Source organism: Orbicella faveolata, unplaced genomic scaffold, assembly GCF_042242905.1.
Source record: "Orbicella faveolata isolate gen_17 unplaced genomic scaffold, um_ofav_v1 contig_12, whole genome shotgun sequence".
Classification (NCBI taxonomy): domain Eukaryota; kingdom Metazoa; phylum Cnidaria; class Anthozoa; order Scleractinia; family Merulinidae; genus Orbicella; species Orbicella faveolata.
The window spans coordinates 26,429,970-26,451,107 of NW_028301539.1; the positions used below are offsets into that span (position 1 = coordinate 26,429,970).

The 21,138-nt window shown below is 40.8% G+C and overlaps 2 protein-coding genes across 2 annotated transcripts; both read left to right on the top strand.

Annotated features, from left to right (window-relative positions):
• The first annotated feature begins 4 nt into the window (after positions 1 to 4).
• Positions 5 to 21,102, top strand: LOC110063892 (uncharacterized). Its single transcript, XM_020770891.2, has 9 exons — positions 5 to 667; positions 5,385 to 5,527; positions 5,992 to 6,141; positions 7,915 to 7,970; positions 8,870 to 9,020; positions 9,785 to 9,912; positions 10,844 to 11,075; positions 12,579 to 13,395; positions 19,489 to 21,102. The coding sequence occupies exons 1-9, from the start codon at positions 446 to 448 to the stop codon at positions 20,431 to 20,433; spliced, it is 2,844 nt and encodes a 947-aa protein (XP_020626550.2). The 5' UTR covers positions 5 to 445; the 3' UTR covers positions 20,434 to 21,102.
• Positions 14,288 to 17,637, top strand: LOC149117379 (kelch-like protein 28). Its single transcript, XM_089283031.1, has one exon. It carries the CDS (start codon positions 15,425 to 15,427, stop codon positions 17,315 to 17,317), a length of 1,893 nt encoding a protein of 630 aa, XP_089139157.1. The 5' UTR covers positions 14,288 to 15,424; the 3' UTR covers positions 17,318 to 17,637.
• Positions 21,103 to 21,138: the final 36 nt, after the last annotated feature.

Consider the following 21,138-nt stretch of genomic DNA (forward strand, 5'->3'; position numbering starts at 1 on the left):
GTAATTTAATAGTTCTTGATTGTTTCTCTGCCTTACGGAAACTTAATAGCACTGGAATGTGACACTTCGCCAAGTTAAAATTACATAACTCTATATTGATGTTTCAGTTCGAGATTGCGCGCGCGCGAACTTCCGAGATCAGAAAGATTGAACGACACGGCATGCCACAAAGCCGCTTGATCAGATTTCAATTAATAATGGCTTGTTTAATAAGAGCAAATTAACCTGGAGAGATCGACGAATCATCTGGAGTATTTGAAATTTTTCGCATGTCAGGTTTTGACAGTGAGCAAACAACAACTTGAGCTCATTTTACATGTTCTGCTTGCGCTCGTGAAATCCATGATACACGAGGCACTGTTTCGTTGAAGAGACACTTCCAAGTATTTATGAAGCATGCTCGTCGTTAGCGTTTGTTTTTAACGGTGGCTGATAACGGAATGTGATGGTTGTACGTGATATGCCGCCGACAGAAAGTAAAGACATGGATGATTCTCGCGAACAAATTAACGGCTTTCTTCCCGCGGGAGTCGCTGAAGTCCCGAAAGAAGAACTGCAAAGATATCTGAAATGCAAGCGTATTGGAAACTACCTTCTCGGCAAAACCATCGGCGAAGGATCGTTTGCCAGAGTAAAGCAAGGATTTCACGTGTTGACTGGAGAAAAGGTAGGAAATTAGGACGTCAGCAACATAATTTATCCACGACCTTAAGTCTAAACTAAGCTTGTGTTGCCGTAAACTTGCGATTACCGGTATACACGTCTCGCTTTGTAATAGCCTGCAATCGCAACAATAGCAGGCTCCAACAAGACCGCAAATTTCATTAGTCGAACATGATGTACCTTTTAAGGTTAATTGCTGTGTTTTCATTCGGCTGCCTGTTGAAAATCAAACGAAGCTCTTCAAATTTGGCAGCGAAACCCTGACGCAAAGCTGGCAAACAAACGAGGATTACTTTGTAAAGTGTCGCCTACATTAATTAGGATAAAGGATTTAAAGGTATTAGTAGTAAGCCATTTTTTTAGTGACCATTTTCATGCGTGCTTTTAAATCGGGCTTTCATGTACGGCACGACACGTTGGTCGGCGAGAATATTTGTACGCAAGACTCGAGAGTGTATTAGAAAACGAAGTGAGTGTTTGACCTTATGCAAATTTATCAAATGATTGGATTGATCTGTGCCTAGTCTCGCATGCCCTCAGTCAGTTGTTTACAGCTTTTGGCAATGTTTTTCTTCACCTAAAAGAAAAGCACAAAAATTGCGTTTTGTTTTGGTTGCAAATTTTGAAATCCATCCTATGAATTTCACAGTCAATGGATTTATAATTCACCGCAAGACCCATATGAGGTCCAATAACACCAGCGTGTTTTTATGCTGATGTCTCACACCAAGTTACCAGTCTTTTTTATTTTGTGTTCTCCGCTTTTTTGGCATATATTAGTACAGTTGAAACCTGTAAAAACACTCTAAGTCTTCGTGGAAATTAATTAATTTAGTCTGATTTAGTGCCTCTGTGGAACAGACACGGCAGAGTCGAGTTCATGACAGGAATATTAGGAATTTCACACTCTGTAATGAAGTAAATTTTTTAGAGGGAAAAGAAAAAAAACTCATCCTTCATCGCCTTTTATGATATTGCACATTGCTGCGACAGCGACATGTTGAAACCAAGTAGCTATATTTACGGTTTAGATTTCTCACGCTCCAATCATGTTTTATCGTTTCCGTTTTATTGTTTCGCTAGCTGTGCGGATCTTTCGCCAAACGAAAGACATAATCTGACTTGTGTACATAGACAAGGAACAAAAACAAACTTGTGTTGCGATTTAGTAAAGCCGTTAGCGCCGACATGTGCGTGTTGTGTTGTTATTTCTAGTGTCACTGGAATACGTGTCTCAAAATATTGCTGTTTTATTGATTTGAGCAGTATAAGGTATCAATTAGACCTCAATAATGGTTTATATTGGTTCATTTATGCCCGGCAAAGAAAGATACATTTGTTAGAGAAAAGAAAATTTAAATTAATGAATGATTATTAAATATTGAATGCCACTGGTGCTCGAAATGTTAATTTCCCATATCAAATTTTCCGTATTGGACCGTATTTTTCTAAATTTCAAGATATCACTCAAGGAATTTTATCTTTTCGGTAGATAATCGCTAAATAATTGATCAGAATTGATGTAGCGAACTGACATGTGGTGAGAAAATGTGTTACATACTTGAAAATGTGTAGAGTGCAAATACACCTTTGGCGTTCTGTGGACTGTATTTTGAATTGTATGCTGCAATTGACCTCTGAACTGATTTGAGTATAGCTCAAGAAAAAGTCCATATGGCTGGAAAGATTAGCAAGATGTCGCGTGGATTATGACGTTTTCTGTGTTTCGAGCTCCATACGGAAAATTAAGCTCTAAGGAATGTGATGCTGTCAAGCTGTGCGTATGCAGAAAATTCCTCCCCCAAGCAAGGGGTGATATAAGTATCTACACTGGAGATAAAGTTTGTATTAAGTACATACAACAATGTATAGAAATCCCGTCATTTCCAGAGTTCTAAGGGACAGTTGGATTGATGAGATGAGCGAAATTAAAAAAATATAAGATTTTGTTAATTTTTTTCAGGTCTCTCAGGGGATTTATATTTACTATTTTAAAAATACTTCAGCTCGCTCAAAATAAAGACTATAACACGAATTTTAAGCAACTGATTTACACACTTTCAGAGCATTTCCTTGAGAGGATTATAAAAAAAAAAAAAGAAAAAGAAAAAAATATGCCACGATGGAAGCATTATGAACAACTAATTTATTGTCCTATCCTAAAATCCTTTAGAACAATATGCCCTCTGAAGATAAGCAAGATGGTGTTGATTTTACAATAATTTGCTATTAATGTATTATAGTATAAATCCAATTCTTCAATTCTTTTTACTTTCGTTTCCCGGCCATAAAACAGCTAAACACGAGCTGCATGGAGGTCGTGGATAGGACCGAAACTGAAAACCTTATTATTTGGCATTAAAAAAAAAAAGAAACTAAAGCGATTTTTTCAATTGAACATTAAGTAATGACAAGACTATCGAAGATGAATGACAACTTGAAAGGGTATTTGTTGCAGTCGGGATTCTTGGCGCACCGGAGTCTACAATTCAAAATTTGTTCTCAAAAGCTGTTGGCAATTCAGGACCAGATGTGTGTCACCGTCACGTTGTTACCATTGTTTGTGAGCCTTGCAGATTGAATTCATTTTGGATTAGTTATAGACTGTGCTTTCTATGCCTTGCCAAATCACAAAGTGGTGATCTATTCCAACCGCGAACACGCCGTCTATGATAGTACTCAAACTCAACATGTATTATTCTGGCGCGCGCGCGGACCTGGTCATTTTCTTTGCTCGCGCGCACGTTCCACGAGACTACTCTTTAGGCTTTTTTCAAATGAAAAAGTTGGCTAAAGTTTTGACACATTGATTCTAAACGTTGTACTAATGTTAAACTGTCCGGAAACTATATTGACACTATTCGATGTAACTCACTTGCAACTGGCACGAAAAATGGTAAGCAAAGCCACTGGGCCGTTGTTGTGTTTTGTCGACTTTAGTATCACTTTGCGTGCTCGATCAACTATTCGTCCTCCCGGGACAGAGGAAAAAAAAATGAGTCCGTTAGTGGCGTTCTTGACAAAACAAAGAAGTTGGTTGAATTTCTGTAACTTAAAGAACATGGACAAACAAAAGCAGCAGAGGGGAGGGGAAGAAAAGAAAAAAATTCATTATTTCTGAGTGCGTTCTTTACGTTATTTGTAGCATTCGGTACGCCAACGTATAATATTCCCAGTTAGTCAATCAGACGTCCAGAATTTGAACATTGAATGTCATCCAGCTACAAGATTTGTTTAAAGTTCCAGTTGGATTACGATTATTAACTGGATTGAGATATATTTCCAAGAGGATAGGTCATCAGAGGTAACTGCTCAATTCAGCTATATGTGTTCGCATCTATCCCGTGTCTATTGTTGACTGCTAAAGCTCTTTTCTTGCTGAAATTCTCGACCCTTGAACTTCAAGTTCTCCCTCGAGTTACTGTGAACATCCATTTACGACCACAAATATTTTATCAAATTTGATTAGTGAATGAAAATAAAAGTCGTGATTGTAGATTAAATATCTGAACTTATATTTCCTTCATTTCTTGCATTTTTCTTCTCCCCAACTGGGCTCTGAGAAATAAACGAAACTCATAAAATATCCGAGCGCATGCTTTGTTAAACCGATACTTTTTGTTCCCAGTTGCCATTTTCCTTGCAAACCTCTCCTCTAAACAATCAACGAGCATGAAGACACGACCGATCATCTCAGTTATACAGAACTTCAGCAGTTGTGAAATTAAGTCTAAGCAAAATTCAGACTTGAACGGGATTCCATGACTTCTGCGACACCTGAGTGCAGTGTTCTACCAGCTGCTCTACCAGCTCTAACAACTGCTTAAGTTGTGTGTATAACTGCGATGATCAGTTCAAATATTTGATATTTCATATATTCACTTTTATAATCCATCAAATATTTTCGCTCGCGCGCGATTGGTCTAAACACGTCACGTGACCGAGACAATTTTCAAAACTGCTCGCGTTGCGAAAAAGATTTGAAGAATAATAAACACAATAGCCTCCATTTTGGGCGAAAATATGCTCGGATATTTGTCCTCGGACATTATTTGTTCCTCGAAGCTCACAGTTTTCCTCGAGCTACGTTCTCGGAAAACTGTTCACTTATCGGAACAAATAATGTCCGCGGACAAATATCCGAGCATATTTTCGCGCCAAATGGAGACTATTGTTTATGTATTCTTCACTATGCATCTACGCCGGTGTATATTACGAACTTGTAAGGTGACCAGTTCCCAGTTAGCTCGATAGCTCAGTTGGTAGAGCACTGCTCTGGTATCGCAGAGGTCATGGGTTCGGATGCCGTTAAGGCCTGAATTTCTTTTTTTCTTTTTCTTTCTTTCTTTCTTTCTTTTTTTTTTTGAGGCTTAATTTCACAACTGCTTAATTTTGAGGCTTAATTTCACAACTGCTTAAGTTGTGTCTAACAGGGATGATCAGCCATGTCTTCATATCTTCCTCAAATATATGATATTTCATATATTCAATAATATAATTATATAATAAACAAGTATGTTATATGAGACAAATTTCTGTCAATTCTATGTAGTAACCGTCACTGATTAAAAAGCTACCATAGCAAATTTTCTCTTGTCCTTACTTAATTTGAAACTCTTTCCCGACGTTGTTTCGGTTCTTTTATTTAACCTGTTAATTACACTGCATGGACATGCTGTTTTGTTGTTATTGTTGTTAATTCTTTTTCACGTTCGCCGCAGGTCGCTGTGAAGATAATAGACAAGAAGCAAGCTCATCAAGATAAATATGTCGCTAAAAATATGCGGCGAGAGGCGAAAATCATGCAGATGATACGACATCCTAATATTGTTCAACTACTGGAGGTGGTGGAAACAGAGCACAGGTAATGTGTGTAACCTGGTAAGCTCCGCTGGTAAATGTGTACCACTCTTTAGAGCGGAAAGTCTGGACTCGAATTTTTGCCATTCAAACCGGCGCATCCTCAAAATTTTGCCCCGTAATCCTTCTTAGTTTTCTCTAATGTTACTGTCATCCTTGATTCTTTTTGGTTTACTGCTCTTTGGTGCTTTTCTCCTAAGTAAATAATTATTTTAAGCCCTGCTGTGTTTGAAATCCATGGAAACATGTCACTAACATGGCAATCCTGGTTGCGGTTTGATTGGGTGCATGCTTTTTTAACCGCTGTGATTAAACCTCCCTGGCTTACCTTTTAATTTCGCCCAGAAGTCTCGATTCTTGGTGCCGACCAAACGTTTTGCGGCCATGGGAAAGAGTTTTTGTCAACGTTAAAGGATATTAAGCACGCGCATTGAGACTTACTTAATGCATTTGTACAATTACACTCAGGTATTACTTGATCACAGAACTTGCAGCAGGAGGGGATCTCATGGATTACATCTGTTACCGAAGAAAACTTGGCGAGGTAGAAGTCAGGAAGTTTATTCGACAAACTGTGTCCGCTGTGCATTACCTTCACCAGGGAGGGATTCTCCACAGGTATGGACGAAATACACAACGGAGGTCTATAGACTTCTAGCAATAAATGACCCTATTAACTTATAGTGACGCAGTTCGATTTACACGCCAAATAAAAAAAGAGTTGGATTTCTAACTGTCGTGAACTGTGGTTAGTATGGCAACATGATCTTATAAAGTGACACTATTTGTCACGCTCGCCACCCCGGTTATACTAGTTCCCAGTCAGTTTTCAGTCGATTGAGGTAGCAGGAAAGAGCCAAACATTGGCTATGAAACATTTGGCTTATCCTATTTATACGATAGTGGAAGCCTTAGTAATACGAATAGTAATAAAAAAAATTTACACAAAACGGATTAGCTTTAATTCTGTGAACTACCTTTAGAAGGAGACTCCCACGGGAAACGCTATTTATTATAATTATGAAAACTGAATAATTGGATAACGCAATTCGAGAGTTTTCTTTGACTTAGTCATCCTAGTATATGAGCCATTATATAATAATCAAATGAATGCGCGCGCTCTGATTGGTCAATCAGCTATGGTTTATTGTGCGAGTAAACTCATAAAAATTTTGCGTGTCCTCTGAATTATTATATAAAAGCAATAGACCACAAGTTTCTATGGTTTAAAAGCATGGTAAACCACTTGGGATGTTGGCAGAACACTCGAAGAATTCTAAATCACTCGCCTGCGGCTCGTGATTTACGAATTCTTCGAGTGTTCTGCCAACATCCCGCGTGGTTTATACCACGCATTATACCATGTAGGCATGATTATTTCGGGCATTTTTACCTTTATTGTAGTTTACAATATAAATAGAACCCTGGGCGCGCTCTGATTGGTCAAAAACCCATGTTTTATCAGAGTATAAAACCAGAAAAAGCCGTTTTATTGTTTTTCGCCATATTTCCTCTAGTCAACATTTTTGTTAGAGATGGCGAAAAACATTTTCTTTGAAGAAATTTGTGATGGAGTTCTCTGCGAAGCAGCAGAAAGTTTTGAAGACGAGGTTAACTTAACAAATAAAGAAGAAGAAGCGAAAACAGTCGAGAAGTCGCGTTTTGTCGAGCAGTCGGAAATCTACCTCACAAAGCAAATGGAGAAGCCTAAGCCGTGTATTACACTGTGATAGAACACTCCAGACATTTGAGAAATGTAGAAAACACTCGCCTGCGGTTCATACTTTCCCTCATGTTCTCAAATGCCCGTCGAGTTTTATGACAGTGTAATACGCGGCTTAGGCTTCTATATTTGTTAATTAGTTTTCCTCATTTGGGGAGCGTTTTTAATAAATCAATTATTCCCCCCGCGCTTGTTGGATTTGAGATGATTATAGCCAACTCAGCGCTACGCGCCCAGTTGGCTATTTACCATCTCGTACATCCAACGCGCGCTTTTGCAATAATTGTTAAATATTCATGAGCGAATTAGCCAGGGCCGAATTATCTGTTTGAATGAGTATTTAATCCCGTAACATCTTAAAGCTGTGTTATACCAGAAGGATAACTAGCATCGAAACGTGTCTAAAATTAAATTTAAACAGCAAAATAGGAAGATGACCTTTATTGTTATTTTGAACTCGAAACAGACGGGATTTGTATCTGCCTGAGATTTATAGGCGTGTTTTATTTATTTTACCGCTCATCTGCTTCATTATCCATCAAAATCCCTCTCCAATCTTCTATCCACTTACCTGTCTAACGGATATGCGTATTGCCGCGGATTACTTATGAAGACCCATCATCACGAAAACAGAAAGCCTTAACACGTAGCCTCGTTTGTTCCTACAGGGACTTGAAAGTTGAAAATCTTCTTTTAGACGATGATTACAACATCAAGATTATAGGTAGGATAGAGTTCTGGCGCGTCTTCGTGCTAATCGAGTTATTCCTGAGCTCAGAATAACTCATATTATGGGCAGCGTCCGCACTAAGCCGGAGTAATTTGAAAACGGAGCTTTATTTCCACGGTTAACGTCACCGTCCCCACTAATCCTTCACAAAAACGGAGCTTTTCGAAAACGTTCTTCAAACAGGATGCATTTGAGAGCGCCGTCTTTGCGTTTAAGTGTGGACGGAAAACATTTTGAAAACGGAGTTTTTTGAAAAAGACGACGTCACGATTTCCCTGCCTGACTTTTTCTCAAATACAAATCTAAAATGACCGGTTATTGTTGCTTTTTCAAATTTCTGCGGCGTAGAGTGGACGGGGCCTTGTCGTCATGTTTGGTTTTGCGGTTACCATATCCACGGAGGTGGTTATAAACAGACGGAGTGAGTACCGGGGCCAGGGGATTCCCTGTGTACTGGGGAATATCTACAGGGAAGCTAAGCTTATTTATGGGGTTGAACGTTTTTCGTCTATTAAACAATTAGATTATGAGCTCGAGATTTCTATTTAAACAATAGAGTGTTTCTGCCAGGGAACTATCGGCTGATAGTTGCCCCGCGGAAATTTGATGTTCTTGAAACAAATATCTGCCCGAGAAGCGAAGGGTGTTAACAAGGACATGTTACTACGCTACTCACTGTCTATCACAGAATAGATAGTGAGTAGCGAAGCCAATCAGAGAACGGCATTCGTGATAGAACGCTAGTAGATTTATACTAATAAGAGATAGCTACGTTCCTTCGTTTGTTTAACGTGTGGGTAAAAGTCGAGGTGTTCTCGCGAGTTATTGCTCGTTTTCGCTTTTACCTGCTTTTAATGATTCTCATTTACATTTTTCGCATTTATCTGCTCTAGATTTTGGACTCAGCAACACTCTTTTTGTCTCTTCGCCGGACGGACAATCTACCAGGGAGCATCTCAAGACCCAATGCGGGTCCCCAGCGTATGCGGCCCCAGAGATCCTGGGACACAAACCGTACGGGCCTGAGGTGGACGTGTGGAGCATGTACGTGGAAGTGAATTTTTTATACTCTCCATCTTTTCACTAGGGGCTATAGCTAGCAGATTATCTCTTCTTGTCTTTGTGCCCTCAGTTTTTTCATCACTCGTGAAATGTCCAAGATACGAACCCATCCGAACCCATCCTAATCTATTCTGATGACGTAGACGTACCGAGATTCCATTGGATGTAAGTAGCAAGCGGAAATTCAACTTGACCAATCATGGACCCTATACATGGGCCTCGGTAGCCTCAGTAGACTTTTATCTATTGTATCTAACACAAAACGATGTGGTCCCTTTAAAACCAGAACTACAGGGAATCAGTTAAGTGAAATTATGTTTTGCGTTTATTGCTATAACTTTCATTCCCACAGAGTTGTCAACAAGTCAGCAGTACTAACGCATCTGCATACGGGCCAAATGGCCATCACGCCAGAGCTTATCTCTGGTTTCTCAGTGTAGCATGAAGCAACTAGGAGTATTTCTACTCCCCCCTAGATGGGATGCTAGTCCTTAGCAGGCTTACTCCGCGGCATTAAATTCGCCGGTACTCATTTATACTCCTGGGTGGAGAGAGACTATGTGAGATTAAAGTCTTACCCACGAACACAACACAACGTCCGACCGCGGCCAGGACTCGAACCCGGGCCGCTCGATCCGGAGTCGAGCGTACTTACCATGACCCTACCGCGCCTCTTACCTTATACAAATCCACTTTACAATATTTGTATTTTCTACATATTGACAATGTCCTTTTTTTCTTTGCAGTGGGGTCAACATGTATGCAATGCTGACCGGAAAACTTCCCTACACCGCCGAACCTTTCCACATCACTACTCTCTACAACAAAATGAAAAGAAATGAAATGAATCCTATTCCGGATCACCTGTCATCCTGTAGGTTGATTTGCGTAACTTGTCTATGTGTTTCTGTCTTTACCCAATTTATATATAATTCAACCGAACCGTTTCTATTGACTTTCTTCCTCTCCCCCCCCCTCCCCCCCCCCCCACCCTTCTCTATCGCTAAACAAACCGCCATTTTGAATACGTGGTGCGCGAGGGAGAAGTGGGAAAGGAGTTGTATCCCCAGATATGCCCTATTAGGGATTTTCGGGATATGGGGTATTTAGGTAGAAAATTAACGGGATGTGGGATAATTGGGGGAAAATTGGTGAGGTATGGGATACTTAGATCAGATAAAACGGGATATAGAGAAGGAAAATCGTTTATTTTTGAAATTAGAATAAAAAGGATATAGGATATCAGGATGGCTCCTGAGGATATTTAGGTCAAAAATTAATCGGGCTTGGGATACTCATTCCCCCCCCCCCCCCCCCCTCCCCGCTAATGGGGTGTCACATATATAAGACGAAAATCAGTTTGACGGCTTGGCGAGGAAATGTGCCAAAATTAAGAGATCGAACAGTCAGTAATAAATGGAGCTAAATGATTCCTGCATTCTGTCATTACAACTTGACAATTACTCTTCGCTATTTTGTGGGATTTCTTGTGTTGAATGACAATGGTCTTTCTTCCCTTTCCTTGGGGCAGTCTACGGCGGCCGTGTTCGATTTGACAATCCCTTTCGAGCAATGATACAATGACCAAGTTCATGGACGCTATTCCCTTCACGATTACGCACGATTTTGTTGTTGGTGGTGGTGGTGATGATGCTGTTGTTGTTACTTGGCTTGTCTGTTTTCCCCGTATATAGAAGTTCTAGGGTCTAAATCTTGACCAACGATTTCCATACCTTGTTATGTGTTTTTTATACTCTCGTGTGTCCTCCAACAAATTTTATCGCATTAATTTTTATTTCTAATAGCATGTAAAGACCTCATCCAGCGTTTTCTCACGTTTGACCGAGAGGAACGAATAACACTCGAAGATGCGCTCGGACACGAGTGGCTGCAAAAGGGATTCGACGGTCCCGTGATCCCGATCATGTTCCCGAATTATCCGCGGGATGAAGAGCTGGACAAAAATATACTGCGGCACATGGTGGACAAGATGGATTTAAAGCACCAGGAAATAGTTGAAGCTGTGACACAAAACCGGTAATTAAAATTCTTATCTGCCTCAAGAAGATGAGAAATTCCGCACGGAGACGAGTGAATCGTTTAACCTTCTTATTACAGTGTGGCTATAGCTGGAACAATTATTCACTTAATGTACAAGACATCTGCTGCTAGAAGGTTCAAAATCCAATATCGAATAAACGCTTCCTTGCCACAAAATAGACCCTTTGCATAAATGGCGCCTCAAATTGAATAACAATACAGTGGAACCTCGTTAATCCGTTCACCAACGGGCCACAAAAAAACACTGGCCGTATTAACGGGGTAGCCGTATTAAATTAAAGGGGTTCTTTAAATAAGAAAATAACTGACTAAGCTTTGTTCGGACCAGAATAAAGTGGCCGTAATAACGCGGTGGCCGTATTAACGGGGTGGCCGTAAGGGGGGGGGGGGGTTCCACTGTACTTTGTACATCCTTAGCTTCGTATTTATGTTTCCATACAAAGGATATTTCACATGATTGTGAGGCTTAGGATGTATAAGTATTGTTATTCAAATTTGGGCGCCATTTAAGCAAAGGGTCTATGCATTATCGTATTGGCCTCAGTATCTGCTGCACGCTGAGGACAGATGCGCCAAGACGAGGCTGAGCCTCGATTTGATGCCTAAGTTACTTTTAGGTCGGTGCCCCCGCAACCAGGCTAGAATTAAAATGTCGAAAGTAACCTTTCAGAGTCGCTGGATTATATATGTGAACCAGTTCCATTATCTAATGAATTGCAATGCAGATTATCACATTAGGGGAGAAATTTGGTCGGATTTGGGAAAGCAGTGAAGATTTCAATTTCCCGGTTCTAATCCTTACCCCTTTTTAATTAATCCCAATAATTGAGTAAGGCCCAGTTCAGACGCCGAACTTTTCTTGAGCCGAATTTAATTCGAATTTGGACCGACTCAAATTATCAAAAGTACACCTATTGATTCTGACGTCGAACTTAATTCGCCGAACTTTACCGGACTTAATTAAACCAAATCACATCGAAATGTCAGCGACTTTCAGGCAAAGTGAAAACTGCTTGTAAAATACGTCATAATAATTTATGCATTAGGTTCGGCTCATAAAAAGTTCTACGTCTGAATCAAAGCCGTTCCAAAGCCGAAATTTCCAGCTGAGCTAGGGGGGAAGAACGGCTGGGCCCTTCCAAATTCAAATAGCCATTCTTAATTGATTCAAACGCCGAACTTTTCATGCATGTACTTAATTCAATGTATTTGGTTCGGCTCATGGAAAGTTCGGCGTCTGAACTGGGCCTAATTCTTAGTTTTTATGGGAAACGAAAAGCTTTAACCCTGGCTCACAGGATAAAGACAGGATTTCTATGATCCTTTTATAATCGCATGTTCTTTGATCAAAATTGTCAATCGTGTCGGCAAATATTACCAAATCAATGCATGTCCTTAAGCTTTAACGTTAAGTTGCACCTAAAACGGAAGTATTCTCTAACACTGTCCTTTCGTATTGCGTCTATTCCCTTATCACAGGTCCACCGCGACATCAACTGTGTACCATCTTCTACAAAGGAAACTAAGACGGTACTACATCAAGCATCCTAGAAAAGCTGAACGCACCATGAACGACGTAACGCGCAATTCCGAGTTCGAGACGAACAATTCCGAGTCCGTTCGGAACTCGCGAGGTGCTTCACAAGATAAGGAAAATAAAAATGCGATTAAAAAGAGAGCTGAATGCAAAGTTGCGACAGTAAAGGCGTGTGATTTTAACGATAAACAGGAAAGTACTTCGAATGAATCAGGTTTGGAGACGAAGAACTTAACGGTTCCCGCTGGTCGGAAAGAGCTTCATTCTCTAAGCCAAGAAAATTTGTCCAAACTTGACGGGGATCTTTTAGAAAATGCCCGCAATATTCAAGGAGATATGATATCCGAGAAGTTAGAAAGCGAAACCGATAGAGATGCTTCTGGCGAGCAAAAAGACCGAACTTGTAGCGTTTTAAGTGACGCGGGCATTGAAATTTCCCGAAAGACGTCTTGCAACTATTCTTCAGTGGAAGTTGCGGGGGTGAATGGTCGGAAGTTATCCATGAACCTGTCGCATATTTTGATCGAAAGCAAAGCTACGGTCGACAAAGAATCCACTGAGCAAAATGAACAGGAAAGGAAGGAAAATACGGTAAACACCCGCGTAGGGTCTCCTCGACGTGTTATTGAGACGAAACACGCCGGGTCCTCGCCCAGACATTCACGAGCCAACACGCCATCGATAGGCAAAGTGTCTCTCATAAATGCAAAGATCATTTCCATCCCGTTACAGCAAATGAAACTGGATTCACCCGACAAGGTAATTACAAAGAATGTATTTGTTGTTCGCTTCAGATGAACCCTGTTGTAGTCTTTTGTCTTCAGAGAAGTTTAATTTCCAGGTAGTGAAGATAGGTGAAAATTAAGCGCGCGAAAATTAATCGCGTAAAATTGTAAACAATTCTTGGATGAGGTTTTTGTGATATCCGGAATGATCAAGGTCGAGGTAAGTGTTATCGGCCGAAGCCGAAGGCTGAGACTGATAACACTGACCGAGACCTTGATTATTTCGGATATCACAAAAACCGAATCTCATAATTGTTTTGTTATACATTGTATCAGAAAATAACGACAAACGCATTATCGCACCGAACGCAGTTTATTTTCGACAAGCCATGTTCTTATGTGAACTTGACATTGCTCTCGGAAATCATGCATTGCGCGCGCAACCTACGGATTACTCACTAATCTGTAGGTTGCGCTGTTTCCCAGCATTAAATATAGGCTTTTAGCCAATGAGAAGACAGATGGTGACTACAATGTATAATGATAAACAATTGTTAGATTTGGTTTTTGTGATATCCAGAATAATCAAGGTCGAGGTAGGGGCTATCAGCCGAAGTCGAAGGCTTCGGCTGATGAGGTTGATAACCCTTACCGAGACCTCGATAATTCTGGATATCACAAAAACCGAGTCTAATAATAGGCCCTTTGCAGCTGGGGTCACGTGACCAAATTTTTCCTAAAATTTTTTTGTATTATGGGCTATAACTAAAAGAATGCCAGAAATGGAAAGAACGCATCGAAAATACCAAAATGGCCCAAGTTTGAGGCCCCAGGAAAAAACGAGTAAGTTTATACCATAGTTTGAATTTTCGGAAAATTTACAGGATTCGTATGGAAAATGTTGCTGGAGAGCAAGGTCTTGCTCTCCAGCAACATTTTTCCATACAAATTTTCTTATTCTTTCAAAAATTCAGACCATCATAAAATCTCATTCTCTGATGATGGGGGCCTCAAACTTGGCCATTTTGATATTTTCGACATGCTTTTTCCATTTCTGGCATTCGTTAAGTTATAGCCCATAATTTTATGAAAAGTAGGTCACGTGACGGCTTAGCTGCAAAGGGCCTATTGTTTTATTACTGATACTTATAACGAAAAAAAAAAATGGAAGTCATGTTTTTGCTTCTTCACTGACGGCAAGCAACACAAAGCGCGCGAACTTGACATGATTACCCTTAGGAATCATGCACCGCAGTCATACATGACCTGATTACCCGTGACCTTGAGTGTCCTTGACATGATTATTGTATAATCTACAGCTAGATGACGTCACAGGCGCTGATTTCGAAAATTCACTGTACGCTTTCGGCCAATCAGAATAGAGATAGTGAGCTCAGTGTATAATAATCCTTATTATTTTCGCATCCCCAAATTATGTCCGTTTCGAAAGCTTTCTCGCGAATTCCTGAAGGCGACTTTTTCCTTGCCACTTGTTACGCAACAATGTTGCATTACAAGTTGCAAAGCCCTGTTGCACGTCTTACCACTCGCGTTGTGACAAGCCGAGCAGAAACGTCATTTAATTTGCATTGTTATATTATTCCGTGACAAATTGCGAAAAAATAGTGTTGGCTTTATAATCTTTTAGCTTATAGGGTCCTTGTGCTCAGGCGTGACAACTCGCGCATCTGTTGGTCACGCGAGCAGGGTTGAAAACGCTTTCGAACCGCTGCCTTCGACTTCCGCTTGTGCCATGAGCCATGTTCAAACATCTGTTCGTGTTTCCCGTTTGCCACGCATTCTACTGATAAGAAAGCGCCAGTTCAGTAAATCTACAAAAAGTTTATGGCCGTAGTCTCGTTTTTAAAGATAAAGCAAACCATCCAAGTGTCCAAACGGAATGAAAAACGAATGAAAGAGTATACGAACCGTCGGTTGTTTCCGAACCGAGAGAGAGCCGAGAGAACTAAAGTGAACGAGGACTGAAACGACAAGCGGAAACGAAATCCTTCGCAATCTAGCGTCCTTAAAACTAAGCTTCTTCCATCTTGCTCCGTTGAACGATGGCAGCCTTAACTTCAAGTCGAAGGAATTATGAAGTGTTTATGCCAAAAGAGACGCCCGATCAGCGATGCGACGTCATTTTGGTGGTCGAAGATGGCAAAGAATTCAAAGCTCATAAGCAAGTTCTTTCAGAGGCAAGTCCCTTCTTTGAAAAACTACTAAACAGCGACATGAAGGAGTCCAGAGAAGGAATTGTTCGTTTGGAGATGTTTTCCGAGTCTGCTATGAGAAATACACTGCAGTTTATTTACACGGGTGATGTTCAGATATTAGCTGAAGACAATGCCCGAGACCTTGTCTTTTCAGCCGATTACTTACTTCTTCCAAACTTGAAAACGCTCGCTGAGGCAGCTTTAGTAAAAATGTTGAATACTTCAAACTGTATTTCCGGTTACTATTTTTCGCAAAGATATCAATGCGAAGAACTTTTGGCCAAGAGCGAAAATTACATCTATGCAAATTTCACCGCGGTGTACGAAACGAACCGTGAGGAGGTTCTTAATATGTCGTGCAAAGAAATGGAAATGTGGCTTTCAAGTGATGAAATAAATGTTGGCGCCGAAGAAGACGTGTTTAAGATTATTCTAGCATGGATTGATCACGACAGAAACAAACGACAGAAATATTTCGCCGAGTTATTTAGTCACGTTCGACTTGTTTTTGCATCGCGTGACTTTCTATCCAGTGATATTCTAAAGAATGATTTGGTGAAAGACAATGAATGCTGTCTGAATCGTGTGGTGGAAGCTATAAATTTAATTGACTCACAAAACTATGGTAATTTGTCCATTTCACCTAGAAAGTCGCTCGAAACCTCTGTTATAGTTGTCACTAGCTTAGTCACCCACAAACTCAATTGTCAACCCATTTTGTGTTATTTTCCTGGTGAGGGTAGGTGGTGTAAGCTAGGTGAAATGCCTCGTGAATATTCAGGGGAGGGAGAATTTGTCTTTTATCGAGGTAAACTATATAGTAAGGTAATGAATTCATACTGGCTATGGTCTGAACTGACATGCTATAATCCATACTCGAACTGTTGGACAAGGTTACCATACATAGATTTCGACAGGTGGCCATTACGGGAAATATTTGTTAGTAATGACAATGGAATGTACGCTCTGATGTCTGAAATGCGAGCTGTGGAATACAGAAGAGACCGCTGGTCCAGGGAGGTCAGCATTGACAGGGAAAAATGCGTCTCCTCTATCAGAAAGTACAAAGTGGAATCAAATTCATGGGAAGATGTAACTTCATTTGATCATTTGGATAGAAGAGAAGATTTCTGCATTGTAGCCAAAGATGATTTTGTGTATTTTATTGGCGGTGAAGAAAGACTTAAAAGGAATGGCAAAGAGTTGTTAAAGTGCTACACTGATGTTTACAGGTACAATCTTAGTAGAAAGCAATGGGACAAGGTGGCTGATATTCAACAACCGAAAAAGTTCCTCAGCGGAGCTACGTGTAACGGAAGAATTTTCATTACTGGAAAGGTTGATCCTGGGTATCACGGAAGATGTCAATGTGAAGTATACTGTGAAACAACGAATGAATGGCAGTCTATTGCAAGCTTGAACATCAGACCGGGGGTACGTCCCAAGCTTTTGTCAGTAGATGAACAACTGTATGCTCTTGGCAGCTGCATGCGGAATGAAGGCGACTCGCCAGCTGGTACACGAGTAGAATGTTATGATCCTGACAAGAATGAATGGATCTTGAAAACGGAAATACCCATCCGAACACGTTCGAATACTACAAGAACTGTGAACGCTTATTCGGCGAGAATATTCAAAGGCTTCCTCAGCAATCATCAATTGAAAAGCCACAATCCCAGGGGATTTGTTCCTGCTGCCTGGTCAGCGGAAGCGGGTGATGGCAAATGTGTCATTATGTAATCGAAGAGCCTGACGGGTAATAATTCAATTACCATCCGCCATATTGCTGAGCTTGAGCTGCCATTGTTAACGAACATTATGTAACAACATGTACACCACGCGGACCTATTTTTCCAGGTTAACACATACGTGGCCACAATCGAGCTACACTGTTAATCATTGAAATCCTGGTAACTAGTGAAACGATGAGTGCTCCAAACTGAGCTACTTTCAGTTGTTGATATTTAAACTAAGATATTGTGGGGAAACTTTGGACTTACAACTTGTCAACCCAAATTTTGTCTTCCCCAAATACATAAAACCCCATCCAGCTTTCAACAGCCACTGTGTCGCGGTTAACTGCCAAACATTTTGTCTGATGATAACCCTTTAAAGATAATGTCTGCTTTTGCATCCAGATGATCTTTTCGTTTCTTTTCTTTTTGCTTCTGGTATTTGACGGAGTAGGCGTCTGCTGTTTTATGCGTCTGGTGTAAAACGCTCTGAGTTCTCAATTCGACGTTCAAGATGTACAAAGGTGGATAGTTCGTGTCAACGAATTAACCGTCCTCTGCCTGACTTTATACTGACACGCATTGCCATTGAGACGCACGCAGACAGATAATCCGTCTTAGCGTTGGAATCCATTTCATCCGGCTTAAATCTATTGATTGTGCGCATGTTTTCATTTTAGTGCTAACCTCGAGAGGTATTTTAGAATTTTGCTAAAAGAGTCTGCTTTGCTAACCACAGAGAAGAGAATTTCTCTCGGGACATTACAGCTAACCCATTTGCGCCTTAAACAATTGTTCCTATTGGGAAACGAAACCAAAACGGCCGCCTCTAAAACTCTAATAGCCGAGCTCCGGCTGCCCGAAGACCCGCTAAGCGGAGCACCATGCCCATACAGGAAAGAAAAGGAAACCCATGAATTGATTTTCTCATGGTAATCATGGCTAGCGGTATTTCTTGAGGGCGAGCACGCACGACCGCGACGACGGCGTTGCGCAACATGATTGACCGAGACACGCGGCCTTAGAGTCTTGGTTTATAGCGTACGTCTCTGATTTTGGACATCCATTTTAAGGTTAATTGACACCTGTCAAAACGAGCTATCCGTTACCATATCGCCGTTCCAAATTACAAGCTTATCAAGGTCACATGTTTTTCTAAATGTGACCGCTGACCAAGTGCGGGTTTTCGATTGGATCGCGGGCTCGAGCCATGTTAACTTGCCGTAATCAGGACCGAGTTGTTCGGAAGGCGGTTAACACCGACTCATCATTGACAGTTAACCGAAGTATAAATTTTTCCTCTATAAAAATGCTTTTCACTGCTTATGTTTTATTTAGTTTCAAAACAATAAGCCAAACAATATAAACATAAAACCTCATCGCAGATTTACAAAACTCCAATCATAATTCTCGCTTGTCCTTGGTTAGCGGGGCTTTGAAGAAACCGCACAGGCGTTAATTCCGCTTTTAGGATTGGCTAAATCTATATACAGTTGAACCTCTATTAAGCGGCCACTCTCGGGGACGAGACAACTGGCCGCTTAATAGAGGTGGCCGTTTAATAGAGGTTCACCCGAAAACAACGTTGGGCGTGGTCCAGCTTTCAGTTTATCAAATAAAAGTACAAACAAAAGCAAGTGGAGAAAAAGTAGAACAATGATGGTTATAATACGGTCCATAACATTAACAAAAGCCAAAGAAACAATGATGTGCATGGACGCGACGTGTCTGTCAACCCAACACTGGCTCGTCTGCTATACAAACAAACTGTTGTGATTGTTTTAATTAAATAGTGCTGAAAATGTGTTTTAACAGTATTCCACATTGTCATTCTTTTACCTTCATCTGGCTGAAAACGGCCAACTTCAAATCTTCCTGGCCGTTTAAAAGAGGTATAAAATAAAACAAAAGCACCCTTGGGAAGGCAAGAAGCTGGCCGCCGCTGCCCGTTGAATAGAAGTTTTAATTACATTGCATAGCTGAAAATTTTTCCGCGACTTTGCCCGCTGGCCGCCAAATAAAGGATGGTCGCTTAATAGGGGGGCAGTTAATAGAGGTTCGACTGTATAAGGGTTGGCAGTTTTGCAAGTAAACATGTTTACTCGCCATACTCAGCCATAACCTTACTCACGGAGGGATATCGTTTATGCCTGCTAACGCGATCATTTTTATTTCCAGGTCAATTTTAACCACAGAAGATTTTCTCTTCCGCATTCCTACTTTCCGTCTAGGAGCCCGGGAGCAAATCAGCCCAGACAACCGGTTCCCAGACCATTCCATTTCAACACGCCCTCTTCCTATACGGAGGCAAAGCGAAAGACCAAAGATCCACCTTCACTGCCCCCCTACGGGCTATGTTGCCAATTAACAGCGATAAAGGCTCAAGACGAGAAAGACGAACTAATGTTACGTGCTAATGAAGACCGATCACGTGATCATGCTCAGTACAATGCACCAGATACTAGGCATGCGCAAACCTGGAGGAATGTTTATTGCTCGCCGTCCGCCGACAAACGGCTTCCTAGTCAACGGCATTCAATTGCTACAACGGGAGGCAAAGAACTACTCAAGAGTATAAACAATACTTTGGGTCGGCTTGTGGAAATACAAGATAAGGCGGAGCTCTCCAAGACCCCTGAAAGTTTGTTGTTGAGATCTCGCTTGCCACCTGCGACACTAAATTCCCCTCTGAAACATGACGCGTCGATGGAAGGCGTCAAATTATCTTTGATACAGGAACACGGAGAACGTGTCAAGGAAAGGCAAAACTCTGCTCTGAAGATAAGTTGTAGCGTGAAGGACACTCAGTCGCCTAAGCCTCCATCTCGATCATCTTCAACTGGAGTTTTAAACCTTGAATCGAGCTCCACAAAAGAGCAAGCTAATAGAGAGAAGCAGACCAAAGGAGGGAAAGTAGAAAAAGGAGCTAGAAGGCGAAGGCGAAGGACATTAGAAATCAAGATCCCGCCAGAAACAAACGACAACATTTCACCGTCAAAGCACGAGGAGAGCACGTGTTCAAAACGTGGACATTTACGTGACAATAGGAATGACCCTGTGCACGATAGGAATGATGCGCACAGTGGGCGTGGATCACGTGATTCCTTAGAAGAGGTCATTTGAAAGTCGACTTGTTCAAGACTTGAAACACGTGACTATCCAATAGTAATATGCGACCATAGATAATGTTTATCTTCATTCATATTCCTTGGCTTCCCGAGATATCCTCTAACTATAAGATAAACACATGGAGTGTCTAAGGCTTGTCTTACTGTTGTTGTCAGGTTAGACACACGCACTTTACCAGTCCGTCAAGACTCCATTATGTATTGCGTAATTAAAACGTAACACATGCTTTTGTGAGTTTCGAAGCTGAGCGCGAGGCGCGCGCGCGAGACGAGTGCAAGTTACACGCAGTGGGGAGATATAACTCACCGCCCGCGTTTTCCATTCCTTTAACATAGCAGGATAAGATGTCAGCAACAATATTTTATTACACAGAGACAAGATTTTCTATATTTATAACGAGAGTAAGAAAAGCCTCTAGTTAGTGTGCCGTTTTGTTAAATATGAATTAATAAATAAGTAAATACGTATAATATTAAGAAATAATTAGAAATTTTATCACCTGAATATCAAGTAATTTCAATATGAGAACTATCAATAATTTAATTAATAATGTATCATAAAAAATGTATTTTTCTCACACATTCTTATCTTAGCCTTTTTGCACATTGCTGTCTTGTCTATTCCCAAGACTAATGCACATAGAATACAGGCAATTAAAAACCAGGAGGTGTTGAGTACATGTACAAACAAATTTTCTAA

What these genes read in the sequence shown, in the direction of transcription:
- LOC110063892 (XM_020770891.2), top strand. Translation starts at nt 446, where the DNA reads ATGGTTGTACGTGATATGCCGCCGACAGAAAGTAAAGACATGGATGAT. An exon ending in GTGGTGGAAACAGAGCACAG is followed by an intron (nt 5,528 to 5,991) that starts GTAATGTGTGTA and finishes AATTACACTCAG; the next exon opens with GTATTACTTGATCACAGAAC. An exon ending in GAAGCTGTGACACAAAACCG is followed by an intron (nt 11,076 to 12,578) that starts GTAATTAAAATT and finishes CCCTTATCACAG; the next exon opens with GTCCACCGCGACATCAACTG.
- LOC149117379 (XM_089283031.1), top strand. Translation starts at nt 15,425, where the DNA reads ATGGCAGCCTTAACTTCAAGTCGAAGGAATTATGAAGTGTTTATGCCA.